The sequence below is a fragment of the Cornus florida genome, unplaced genomic scaffold, assembly GCF_030987335.1.
Source record: "Cornus florida cultivar Cherokee Brave unplaced genomic scaffold, ASM3098733v1 CherokeeBrave_3.0.0_Hap2_Chr09, whole genome shotgun sequence".
Taxonomy (NCBI): Eukaryota; Viridiplantae; Streptophyta; class Magnoliopsida; order Cornales; family Cornaceae; genus Cornus; species Cornus florida.
The window spans coordinates 94,421,084-94,432,619 of NW_026775579.1; the positions used below are offsets into that span (position 1 = coordinate 94,421,084).

Consider the following 11,536-nt stretch of genomic DNA (forward strand, 5'->3'; position numbering starts at 1 on the left):
TGAATGTCAATAAAGTATTTAGAAGGTTTGTCACGCAAGGTTGATTTGGTCTGGAAGTAGAGTCTGCGTGTTTTACGTTTGCATGTGTCAATTGCCAAATCATCATGCCTGATCTAAATGGTTAGAAAGTTCTTCAACTGCATAGCATAAGGAAAAGAAAAAAAAAAGCATATCCCTTTATAACTTTGATGTATAATAAAGTCATTATTCAATAAAGAAAAGAAAAGAAAAAAGCATATCCCTTTGTAACTTTGATGTTTAAAAAAGTCAATATTCAATGAGGAAAAGAAAAGAAAAAAGCATATCCCTTTGTAACTTTGATGTATAAAAAAGTCATTATTCAATGTAAGTAGGTTTTCAGATGATGGGAGAGATGGATTGAATGAATCCGGATCTCCTCTTATGGACGGGAGTCACGGGATCTTTTAATGTACGTAAATTGCTAATGCAACACATTACATCGAAATAAAACATAAACATAAAAAGAAAAAATTGTTGCATTATATATAATATAATGAGCACATGATAAAGTGACATACGAGAGTGGCATACGAGAGCGTGCATTCTCATGTTTGTAGTGTGATCATTTATCACTGATGATCAGATGGATGATGAGTGTCCTCTGAGGGGTGCGTGTGTGGTGCAGTCTATAGAGCATCATCCACTGCAATTACATGGAGTATTGTCTGGAAAAAAATGTTACTAGATTATCATTAGTCTTTGGAGTAATTAGTTGGTTTCCCACCATAATTTCAATTACATACTCTAATCTGATGTTACATCAACAAGAGAAAATTAAACAAGTTAGGAAAGTGAAATGCAATGTGGGTTCTAGTCATTTATTTGACCATTAATATTGAGATTTTTAAGATTATATTGACCCATATCTACTTCCAATTATTCTTTTATTTTTTAGTTGGTATTCACACATATACGTCTATTCTGAAACTTGAACATCTGACCCCCGTTTGAAAAGTAAGAGACTAATACCGTTAGGCTACTGACCCGTTAGTTACTTCCAATTATAAAATTGCAAGTATAATAATAATAATAATAAAAAACACTGGCTTTGTTAGAAGAAAATTTTAAAAAATGAGAAGATAAGCATGAGTTGAACATGCTTGCCTTCCTGATTTACAATGCCATCTCTAGTGTAGAAAGTCATTTGCCATATGTCTATATAAAGGGATCAAAGTAGTGGTGTTGATATCATCAGAATCTGATACATATAGTCTTGTTGCTTTATGTTCTTCTCCATGGATACCATCTCCAAAACAAATACTAATTCCACTATGGCTGCTATATTGCTTCTTCTGGGATTGTCAATGGCAAGCTTTGATTTAACAGGTATCTCTCTAAGCTTATCTTGATTTTTACAGTTGCTAATGATATGTTTACATTCATACTAGTCTAACAGCTCATAATTCTATTTTGATAGCTAAGTCACACTCACACACCGACTTTGTCCCTTACATATATGCACCTTTCTAGGCTTGTATCAACAAACAGGTGTGGATGAAAATTCCCAATTCATATTCCTTCCAAACAAAAATCGACTGTCTAGACTCTGTCCCTCTGTGATCATGTCTGCTCCCAAATGGCCGCTGGTTTTTGTGGATATATTAAGACATATTAATTTTTGTTGTCTTCATAAAAATGCATCAGTGACTGGAGTGGTGCATTAAAGAATATGTATGGTTTTATCCCTCCCACTTAATTATAGACATTTTTATATCAAGAAATATTTTATGAAGATTAATGTTTATATCAAGAAAGGCTAGGCAACAATATTTTTATCTAGAAATGAATATGTAAATACATAGTTATAGAGATATTTATATCAAGAAATATTTTTGATGCAGGTGCACAATCAGTAGGTGTTTGCTATGGAATGCTAGGAAACAATCTACCACCAGCACAAGAAGTTGTGGCGCTCTATAAATCGCGCCAAATCAGCAGGATGAGAATCTATGATCCGAATCAAGCTGCCCTGCAAGCTCTCAGAGGCTCTAATATCGAACTCATGCTAGGTGTACCAAACTCAGACCTCCAAAGTCTAGCTTCCAATCCATCCAATGCCAATTCATGGGTACAAAGGAATGTAAGAAACTACTGGCCAGGTGTCAGATTTCGCTACATTGCTGTCGGAAATGAGGTGAGTCCAGTTAATGGAGGCACATCTTGGATGGCACAGTTTGTTCTTCCTGCCATGAGAAACATACACAATGCAATTGCATCGGCTGGACTCCAGAACCAAATCAAAGTGTCAACTGCTATTGACATGACACTGATAGGCAACTCCTACCCTCCATCACAAGGTGCCTTTAGGGGTGATGTTAGGCCATACTTGGACCCTATTATAGGCTTCCTAGCAAACACCAAGTCCCCTTTGCTTGCTAATGTGTACACTTATTTTAGTTATGCTGGCAATCCGCGTGACATCTCACTTCCCTACGCGCTGTTTACTGCTCCATCAGTGGTGGTTTGGGACGGACAACGTGGATACAAGAACCTTTTTGATGCCATGTTGGATGCTCTATATGCTGCCCTAGAGAGGGCTGGAGGGGGATCATTGGAGGTGGTGGTGTCCGAAAGTGGATGGCCATCTGCAGGTGGTTTTGCAACAAGTGTTGACAATGCGCGCGCTTATAACCAGAATTTGATTCGACATGTGAAGGGAGGAACTCCGAGGAGGCCTAACAGAGCCATAGAAACTTACCTGTTTGCCATGTTTGATGAGAACAACAAGCAGCCTGAGCTTGAAAAACATTTTGGGCTGTTCTTCCCAAATAAGCAGCCCAAGTATGCACTCAATTTCGCTGCAGAAAGAATTTGGGATGTTTCTGCTGTTAACTCTACATCAGTTTCAGCACTTAGGAGTGATATCTAGTCAGTGGTCTAGAACTGAGTTACTACACAGCAGATTTGCAATATTCGAAACAAAAAAAGAAAAATAAAGTTTAGTGTGGCTGCTGGGATTCGAGCCCAGGTCTCCACGGCCACAACGTGGAATTCTTACCACTAAACTACAGCCACATTGTTGTTCAACTTTGTATCATTTTAATTACAATAATTTTCTGGGATCATTACTCCACTTTTTTTTTTCTAAATATTTCATGAAAATATTTATTCCTAGAGTTCCCCTTCTGAGTTGCTACAAGCCTACAGGACTAACATATTTAATCTAACAACACATACTATCACTTTTTTTTATATTATTATTTAAATCCATTACTTTGGGTCCTTATTGCATCTGACGTATAATACCATTCAACTCAAAACCAATTTTGATGTAATGGATTAGAGTTTGAAATGCCTATGCTTATATGCTTATGATCTCTCAAAAATGCATTCACTTCATTTCTTTTAAAGAGTAATAGAAAGACCTTATAAAAAACAAAAAAAACAAGAGTAATGATAGAGAGTATAGACAAATAAGAAAGAATCATCGTGAGAAACGGGTATTGATCACATCATTCATACGACGACACTTAGATAGATAAAAAAAAAAAAGGACAATACTTTGGTCCTTACTAGTGAGAATTTACAACATATGACTTTTGATGTGAATCAATAATAAATGGATATGTCATTTTTAATTACCAAATCAGAAATGGTGGGTAGATACTCACTTACCAAATCAGAGGATGTGGTAAGGATTTACACTGACTATTGATGTGGACTAATAATAAATGGACATGTCATCTTTAATTACCAAATCAAAGATGGTGGGTAGATACTCACTTACCAAATTAGAGTTAGTGATTTGATTACCATCCATGATTTGGTAATTAAAATAGAATGTGTCTTTTTATTATTGGTTCACATCAATAGTTTTGTTGTAAATCTTCATCAAAAAAGATAATACTTAGGTCCTCACTAGTGAGGATTTACAACATATGACTATTGATATGAACCAATAATACATGTACACATCATCTTTAATTACCAAATCAAAATGGTGGATAGATATTCATTTACCAAATCAGAGATAGTGATTTGATTATTATTTATGATTTGGTAATTAAAAATAGAATGTGTCCATTTATTATTGGTCCAAATTAATAGTCAGTATGTTGTAAATAGTTACCACTGATAGAACCCACGCCATGCTCTTACAATAGCAGGGATCATTTCGAATTTGTCCGACTCTCATACTCTAAATTATTTTTCTATGGACAAACGGTCACAAACCAAAGTCTCCCGTAGTGGCAGATTGATCATTCAGATCAGATGGTGCATTGAACATGTGAGATTTCCCATAATGTAACCTAATGTCACCATCTGAAGGAAAACTATGAGAAACTATCCAATAGACAACGAACAAAGAATTGCAAGTATGAACAGAATATGAGTTCTAATTTGTACTTATTAGTCCTAGAATAAGATTAAAACAGAAAGCATACATAAGATCAATAAATAATTAAAGGGCAATAACACAGTTGAGTAAGTATTTTAATAGAAGGGTAATCTGCTATGACAACATGAAATGTCGACATGATAAGCTCATAAGGTTGGACAACGCAGCACCTGATCTCTTTTGTAGCATGCATTGCTGACCCTGTTCTCAGTGCTTGGTGATACTCAGCACCCACTTGTCATAGAATGCAAACACATTCAGCAAAACAACCCATTGGTTCAATAATTCATAGCCTCTTCCAGGTTTTGTATGTGTGTTATTGGTCATGACCAAGGTGGATTTGAGTGTGTGACCTTTGGCATGGATCTTAGCCTTGAAAAATATGAGAGCAGCTTAATTTTCTTACATTTTAGTGTGGTTAAAACATATTTTTAAAAGGAGACGTAGGATTCATATGATGTCATCTTTTTCATGTCTATTCGTCACCATATATACGCATTGATTAGTCTATTAAGTTTCTTATTTATTTATTATTATTTTCAATAAAACCCCTTTTAAAAATGTATTAACATTTAATCCTAGTGAATAATTTTGGCCCCATCTCCATGATGGTCCAGAGCATCTAAAACAACCCTCTCATGCGAAATTGACCCTCGTTTTTCTAATTAATGAAATAGTTTCTGTTTTATTCCTTCTATGGTTTTTAGTGTACCACAAAGGAAATGGATCCAAACTCTCTCTCCCTCTCTTTGTGTGCACATAAATAGGGACCTTTGGAGGGTATCTCTTGTCTCTCTCCCTCCCCAAGGGTGTCTTTTGGCTCTCTCCCTTCACTATCATTCATGAATAAGTCCTCCTTCTAGGGTGCATCCTCTCTCTCTCTTCCTCTCTCTCTCTCTCTCCTTGAAGGGTGACACTTAGGCCAAGGCCAAAGTTGTGTGTTGCTCTTCCTTGGAAACTCTTGTGAACATGGGCTGCCAAGAGGAGTTGTTGGTAGAAAAGGTTTGTGATATCTATGACAAGATTTTGAAGTTAGAAAATCTCAAACCATCCATGCATGTCAACACTCTCTTCACCCAACTTGTACTCACATGCATGCCCTCTTGTCCCATTGATATTTCCAAGTTAACCAAAAGGGTACAAGAAATCAGGTCCAAGTTGATCACACTTTGTGGGGAAGCTGAGGGACTCCTGGAAAGCCATTACTCTGTCCTCATAGGATCTTATGACAACCCTATTAACCATCTCAGCCTCTTCCCTTACTATTCCAACTACCTTAAACTTAGCCACTTAGAGTTCACCATGCTTACCAAACACTGCACACAAGTTCCTAACCAAGTCGCATTCATTGGTTCTGGTCCCCTCCCTCTAACCTCAATTGTCTTGGCTTCTAACCATCTGAAAACGACCACCTTTCACAATTATGATCTTGATCCATTGGCAAATTCCAAAGGTCTCCACTTGGTTTCATCACATCCGGACTTATCAAACCGGATGTTTTTCCATACAGCAGATATCATGGAGGTAACGAATAGCTTGAAGAACTATGAAGTCGTTTTCTTGGCAGCTCTAGTGGGCATGAGCAAGGAGCAGAAGGCTCGAGTCATTGATCACTTGGCTAAGCACATGTCTCCTGGAGCTTTTCTAGTACTGAGGAGTGCTCACGGAGCTCGAGCATTCCTCTACCCTGTCATTGATCCTTTCGATCTTCAATACTTTGAAGTTCTTTCTGTCTTTCATCCAACTGATGAGGTCATAAATTCAGTTGTCATTGCACGTAAACATCCAACGCCTATCCATTCATCCAATTCAGGGCCTGCCTCCATCATATTACCTAGAAAATGTTCTGAGATCCAGGGCTTCAGCCTTTTTAATCATACAAATGAAATTGAAGATTTAGCCATTGATGAGAAACTCTCTTGAATTCCCTCCTTCCCTTCTCCTCTCTGTTCCTTCATATCCATGAATTCTCTTTTTCATGATGTCCCAATGAAAATTTCAAACTGGAAGAAAATATTTACACCTTTAAAAGTCCTTAGGTGAAGTTCTTCCATTATGCTTCTAGCTAGGGAAAAATATTTTGCAACTTGAGTTCCAAGAAAATAAAGGGTTTTATCCCATTCTTCTCCATTCTGCCTGACGCAATCTACGGTTAGTAAAAGCATCTTCATGTATTCAAGGGTCATCGAACATCACCCTCTAGCCATTTGACAGGAGAAGTGATTCTGTTTCTTGCTTTTTATCCTTAAATTAGTCTTGTCCACTGTTTAATGGTTGTCATCCTTAAATTAGTCTTGTCCACTGTTTAATGGTTGTCATACAAGTGAAACAGGTTTAGCAGCACACAAGTATGAGATCAGAAATAATATATAATATATAGTTCCAAATTTTCAAGTTGATGTGATGATTTTTCTCAATACTATTAGTTATAGTGAGTGCTTTTGTGTGTGTGTGTGTGTCTTTTTTTTTTTTTTTTTTTTTTTTTTTTTTTTTTTTTTCACCATTTTCTTGCAATTATTCTCTATTCACTTGAAATTTTTAGTGCTCCTTCAATAGTGAGGACAGAACTAGAAAAGCATGAAAAAGAACAATGCTTCATAGCTGTCTTAGGTTTTGTCTGCTGTAATCTTAAGTTGTACAACCAAAAGACAACTTTCATGTTGGAGAGTACACAATTACCATAAAAGACAACGTAGACTGACTGCGAATGCAAACAGACTTCTTTAATTTTGTTAAAAGAAGAAAGAAAAGCAACAACCTTTTTTTTTGAACTCAAGACTCCATAACCAACTTCTTTCATGGTTTCAGATGTGTACTTGAATGAGTATATAGCTGCCATATATATCTTTATTTCCTTCCCAGATAAGTACTGTTTTTGTTTGACACTTCACTTTGGGACAGAAAACCAATCTGAAATACAAAGGAACCAATTAAGAGAGAGCTTCAATATCCTTATATATATATATATTTTTTTTTGGTTGACAATGGGGGTGTCAATCCACCTGTTATCGACCCAGCATCAATGTCAGTGGTCCAAAACAAACAAACAAGAAGAAGAAGAAGAAGAAGAAATTTTTAGCAGAAAAAAGGCCAGATGGACCAGATGGTAATGTCTTATAGTCAGTACTCCTCATTCACAGTACATAGCTAATTGGACATTTCAGTTAACATTTCATAAATTGGTGAGTTTTGGGTTGAATCAGTATTTAGCAAGAGTGAGCTGCATCCTGGTGCTCTCATCGAACCTAACATTTTTTTTAGCTGAAACAGGTATCATTCAAGGATAATAGACATCTTGACCATATTATTAATCTCTCTAATCTTATGGTGAGATTGTTCTCTCATAACCTACATACATTGTCATGGATTGCACCATTCAACTTGAATGAGTCCAAGTGTATTCATGAAACCTCTCACTTTCATATATTCCTCAACTTTCCAACATTCACCATCTGTTACCGAATGCATTATTGACAGAAGAACATATAATTGATGACTTAGTGGCTTTGTTTCAATCAAATTCCTTTCCAACTAGTGCTCCTGACTCCACATTCACAAACAGTTTAGAAACCAAGCAAGAACTCTCCATACATTCCATGAAGATTTGCTACTGATAATTAAGTAGGCCTGAATGGTTAAAAGCTGCCTAAAATGCATATCTATGTGACTTATTCCCTCTTTTCCCAATTCTGTCATCTTGGAGAAGAGTTTCAACAGCTTTCTCTGGAATGTCTAATCAGTTCCCCTAAGCTAGCATTGCACACAAATATCTTTCTATCTTCCACTTAAAATTATTTTCTAGCAATATTGATTCATCCACATTTGTTATGCATATCACTCAGAAAAAAATAGACAAATGGGCAATGCTCTAGTTTTAATTCAAAGATTCCAGGAGAGAGAGAGTACAAATTGAAATGGACTTGCTTGCCTTCAGATATGGTATGTAACTATGCACAGGCACAAAAAAGAAAAAGAAACAAAAGAAGAAGTAGAAGAAGAAAATATCAGTGCATAACAAATGCTTCTCTTGGATTGCCACAATGAATACGATGTTGCATAGTATCGAAAATGAAATTTCTCAGAAAATAAAAGTGAGCCTAGCCAGTGAGTCCGTAAGGAGTGAAAGATAAGAGGTGAACTCAAAGGAATGCTTGGTTCTGCTTGTTTGTATACGGACTAGCTCCTTCACGAATTCTACAGATTTGTAGGAATGAGACAGTGGTATCAGTTTTGTTGAACACAGTTTTTAGCTGAGAACTTATTGGACTTCTGTTAAGTTCAAACAAGTGATGAAGAATGAAATAAAGGAGCGATAACTTATCTTTGGGTGTGCAACTCCTACACCGTGCTTTATTTTTTTCATCAAACCAGTACTCCTTGAAAGAGTGCTGCAGCATGCTATCTCAGATCCATATTTCCAATCCTGCTCTCTCCTTCTACCCCTGATGGAACTTCCAAGAAGAAATAGAATGAATTGGCGTTCCCTTCCACCCAAGAAGCAAGCATTTACCATTGAAATCAATTGTGCAGAAATTCCCACAAGCAAACTTCTTAATCAGCAGGTTCACTTGATACAAAGATGATGAGCTCAGCTCTGTTTCTACCATTCCAAACCTTGCAAAAATATTCCTCCAAGTATCAATCTTCACATGCCGATACGTCCTCTCCTCACCCTCAGTAGCGACCATATTCTGAATACACCGCCCAAATAATTCTGCTTCTGTGGTGATCCTACACGGATCTGACTCATCCACGCAAGTCCGAATACAATCAAAAAGTACACCATAGAAAGAGAGTGCTTCGACAAAGCGATCCATGAAAGTTGCTTCATTTGTATTCATCTCTGATTCTGCTACCACCACTACAGATGGACGGAGGTTCCTAATAACCCCCATTAGAGCTTCCAAGCGACTGGGCCGTGCTAACATGTTTGATAGAATCATTGTTGAGTAAACGGCCACCACTTCACCAGCCTCTAATTCAAAGAGATCTTCCTTGAGATCTTCGAAGTCTGGTACCACAACTGTTCTAAAAGAGAAGGGTATGTTCATGGACTTGGCAAAAGACACCAACCTATCACCTGTCTCCTGAATACTCTGTCTAGGTGTTCCAATTGCAGTTAACTTAAGAAGTTCCAATGGGCATTGATACCGAACTGCAAGAGCTTGCATCAAGACCGTCCATTGCATCCCACTTCTAATTCCAATATCAACCAAATGGATCCTTTTAGCAGAGACCACACTGTCCAAGATGGCCTGGATGTTAGTGAATTGAGTGACTTGACAGAAGGGAAGCTTTTCTAGACACACAACAAAAGCAGGCTTGAGATTCGTCATAGCGTCTTCAATTTCCATGGCATGCCTATTGTCACCCTCCTTTGAAACTTTACCCGTTTCTCGATCGATCCTCTCAGAAAGAGCTTCAGCAAAATAGTGAACAACTCTTTCAACTGGATTACCATTGGCCGAAGACATCTGCTCGCACTTGCTGAGCAATTTTATTGCACGATCAAACTGTTTGTTGCTAACCTTCTCAACAGAAGCAAGAAGGATTTCAACAAGTTCCACATTTCTAAGAACCTCATAAGAATAACCGCAAAGGGGATTTTTAAAGGGATCAATAAGCATGGAAGGATCATCGGACCATTGAGTGACATGATGAAGAAATCTTGCTCTTCCTAGCCTTATGATGTCTCCAGTTGATAATTCCTGTGCAGTAGTTGTATCACATGGTGTACCATCAGACGTAAACTCTTTTAGCTTCTCCTTGTTGAAACGCTTCAGTCTATTTCCATATTTGTTCAAAATGTCTAACGATGATGCTAAAGATAATTGACATGGTTCCTTCTTTGATTCCACAGGGCCTGCAACTCTGGTTGGTATTTTGCGCTTCTTTGTGATTTCTGAGCAATTGGAATCCATCTCTCCTTAAATCATCTGTTTATAAGTAACAATGTGATTCTTCCTTTTTACTCCACATGATTGATCTGTAAAGAACCATAAGCACAAACTACTTGCAACAGAAAGGCATGAATTGAAAGATAACAGAGTATTCACCGACACAGAATGGAAAATTTCCTGCATGCTTCTTGCTTGAATAAGAATATATCTACACAACAGATACAAGCAGTCATGATACCATGCAGGAGTGGGCAATAACAAGTAGATAATGTAAAAAAGTTGTTTCCTTTTTATTTTTTCTTTATTTATTTATTTTAAATTCTTTTTTGGCAAACAAATATGTCAGTCATAGAGATCAGAAGGATGTATGCCAGAGGACAAACTAGAGATATAAAACATATTCACGAGATAGTTAAAGTAACACCATTTGCAGATGAAGGATATAATTGATTAAAATGGTTTGATGATGTATACGAGAACTAATAACTGCACCAGTGAAGATGAGAAATACGATTCAGATTTGGGGTAGTATTAGTGGAAATGAAAAACCAAAATTATGTGATTAAGATAATAAGAAAAATATGATAGCATTTTGATTTGCTAATACTAGGACTTTAAATAGAACAGAATGATGACAAGATTCATGCAAACCAAATCCAAACAGTTAGAAAAAGGTTTTATCAAGCTTTGTCGACATATCAACCACAACAATAAAATAGTAACTTCAGCTTTCACGTCTGAGTTACCAATTTGTCTTCCATCCGACGTACAATCCGACTTACAACAGAAGCAAGGATATAAATCCAAACAAGGTGCGATATTTCCGTAAAAGCAAAAGAAAATCCTAAGAAACTCAGTCAGCAACATCAGACAGATTAACAAAAGAAAAAGATTCGGAAAGGAAAAGGAAAAAAATATGATAGAAGAGACAAGTAAGCATAACATATTTTATGAAGAATAGTCTCACTTGATGACAAATAAGAAGACATGGTACAACCAGTAAAAGGTAAATTAAATAAGAAAACAAACAGATGACTAGTTGTCATGGGTAAGCTGTTATGGGTTTCCTTGTGTGTCCATTTCTTCACAATAACCGATCCAATCATTGTTAATTGGAGCTGTCAAAAATTCCATAAGTTGATCAAGACAAGACCACTCCATATTCTTAGGAATGTTCTCGGTGCTGGAGTCTGGAAATTGATTCTTATGCCTGAGGCCAAAAAATGGTTATCATGAAATAAGCAACCAAGAAACCTCTCTCTCTCTCCATGAAGGT

At 36.8% G+C, this 11,536-nt stretch overlaps 3 protein-coding genes and 1 non-coding gene across 4 annotated transcripts; 2 read left to right on the top strand and 2 right to left on the bottom strand.

Annotated features, from left to right (window-relative positions):
• Positions 1-1,189: 1,189 nt before the first annotated feature.
• Positions 1,190-3,094, top strand: LOC132275345 (glucan endo-1,3-beta-glucosidase, basic vacuolar isoform-like). Its single transcript, XM_059776809.1, has 2 exons — positions 1,190-1,347; positions 1,863-3,094. Exons 1-2 carry the CDS (start codon positions 1,245-1,247, stop codon positions 2,888-2,890), a joined length of 1,131 nt encoding a protein of 376 aa, XP_059632792.1. The 5' UTR covers positions 1,190-1,244; the 3' UTR covers positions 2,891-3,094.
• On the bottom strand, positions 2,965-3,036 carry TRNAH-GUG (transfer RNA histidin (anticodon GUG)). Its single transcript has one exon. It is a non-coding gene; the product is annotated as a tRNA-His (tRNA).
• Positions 3,095-5,169: 2,075 nt separating the features above from the next.
• LOC132275346 (nicotianamine synthase-like) lies at positions 5,170-6,748 on the top strand. The gene has a single exon (XM_059776810.1). It carries the CDS (start codon positions 5,330-5,332, stop codon positions 6,281-6,283), a length of 954 nt encoding a protein of 317 aa, XP_059632793.1. The 5' UTR covers positions 5,170-5,329; the 3' UTR covers positions 6,284-6,748.
• Positions 6,749-8,796: 2,048 nt separating this feature from the next.
• On the bottom strand, positions 8,797-10,281 carry LOC132273176 (DELLA protein RGL2-like). Its single transcript, XM_059774195.1, has one exon. The coding sequence runs from the start codon at positions 10,279-10,281 to the stop codon at positions 8,797-8,799; it is 1,485 nt and encodes a 494-aa protein (XP_059630178.1).
• Positions 10,282-11,536: the final 1,255 nt, after the last annotated feature.

Coding starts and splice junctions, on each gene's coding strand:
- LOC132275345 (XM_059776809.1), top strand. CDS start 1,245: ATGTTCTTCTCCATGGATACCATCTCCAAAACAAATACTAATTCCACT. Junction 1,348..1,862: donor GGCAAGCTTTGATTTAACAG/GTATCTCTCTAA, acceptor TTTTTGATGCAG/GTGCACAATCAGTAGGTGTT.
- LOC132275346 (XM_059776810.1), top strand. CDS start 5,330: ATGGGCTGCCAAGAGGAGTTGTTGGTAGAAAAGGTTTGTGATATCTAT.
- LOC132273176 (XM_059774195.1), bottom strand. CDS start 10,281: ATGGATTCCAATTGCTCAGAAATCACAAAGAAGCGCAAAATACCAACC.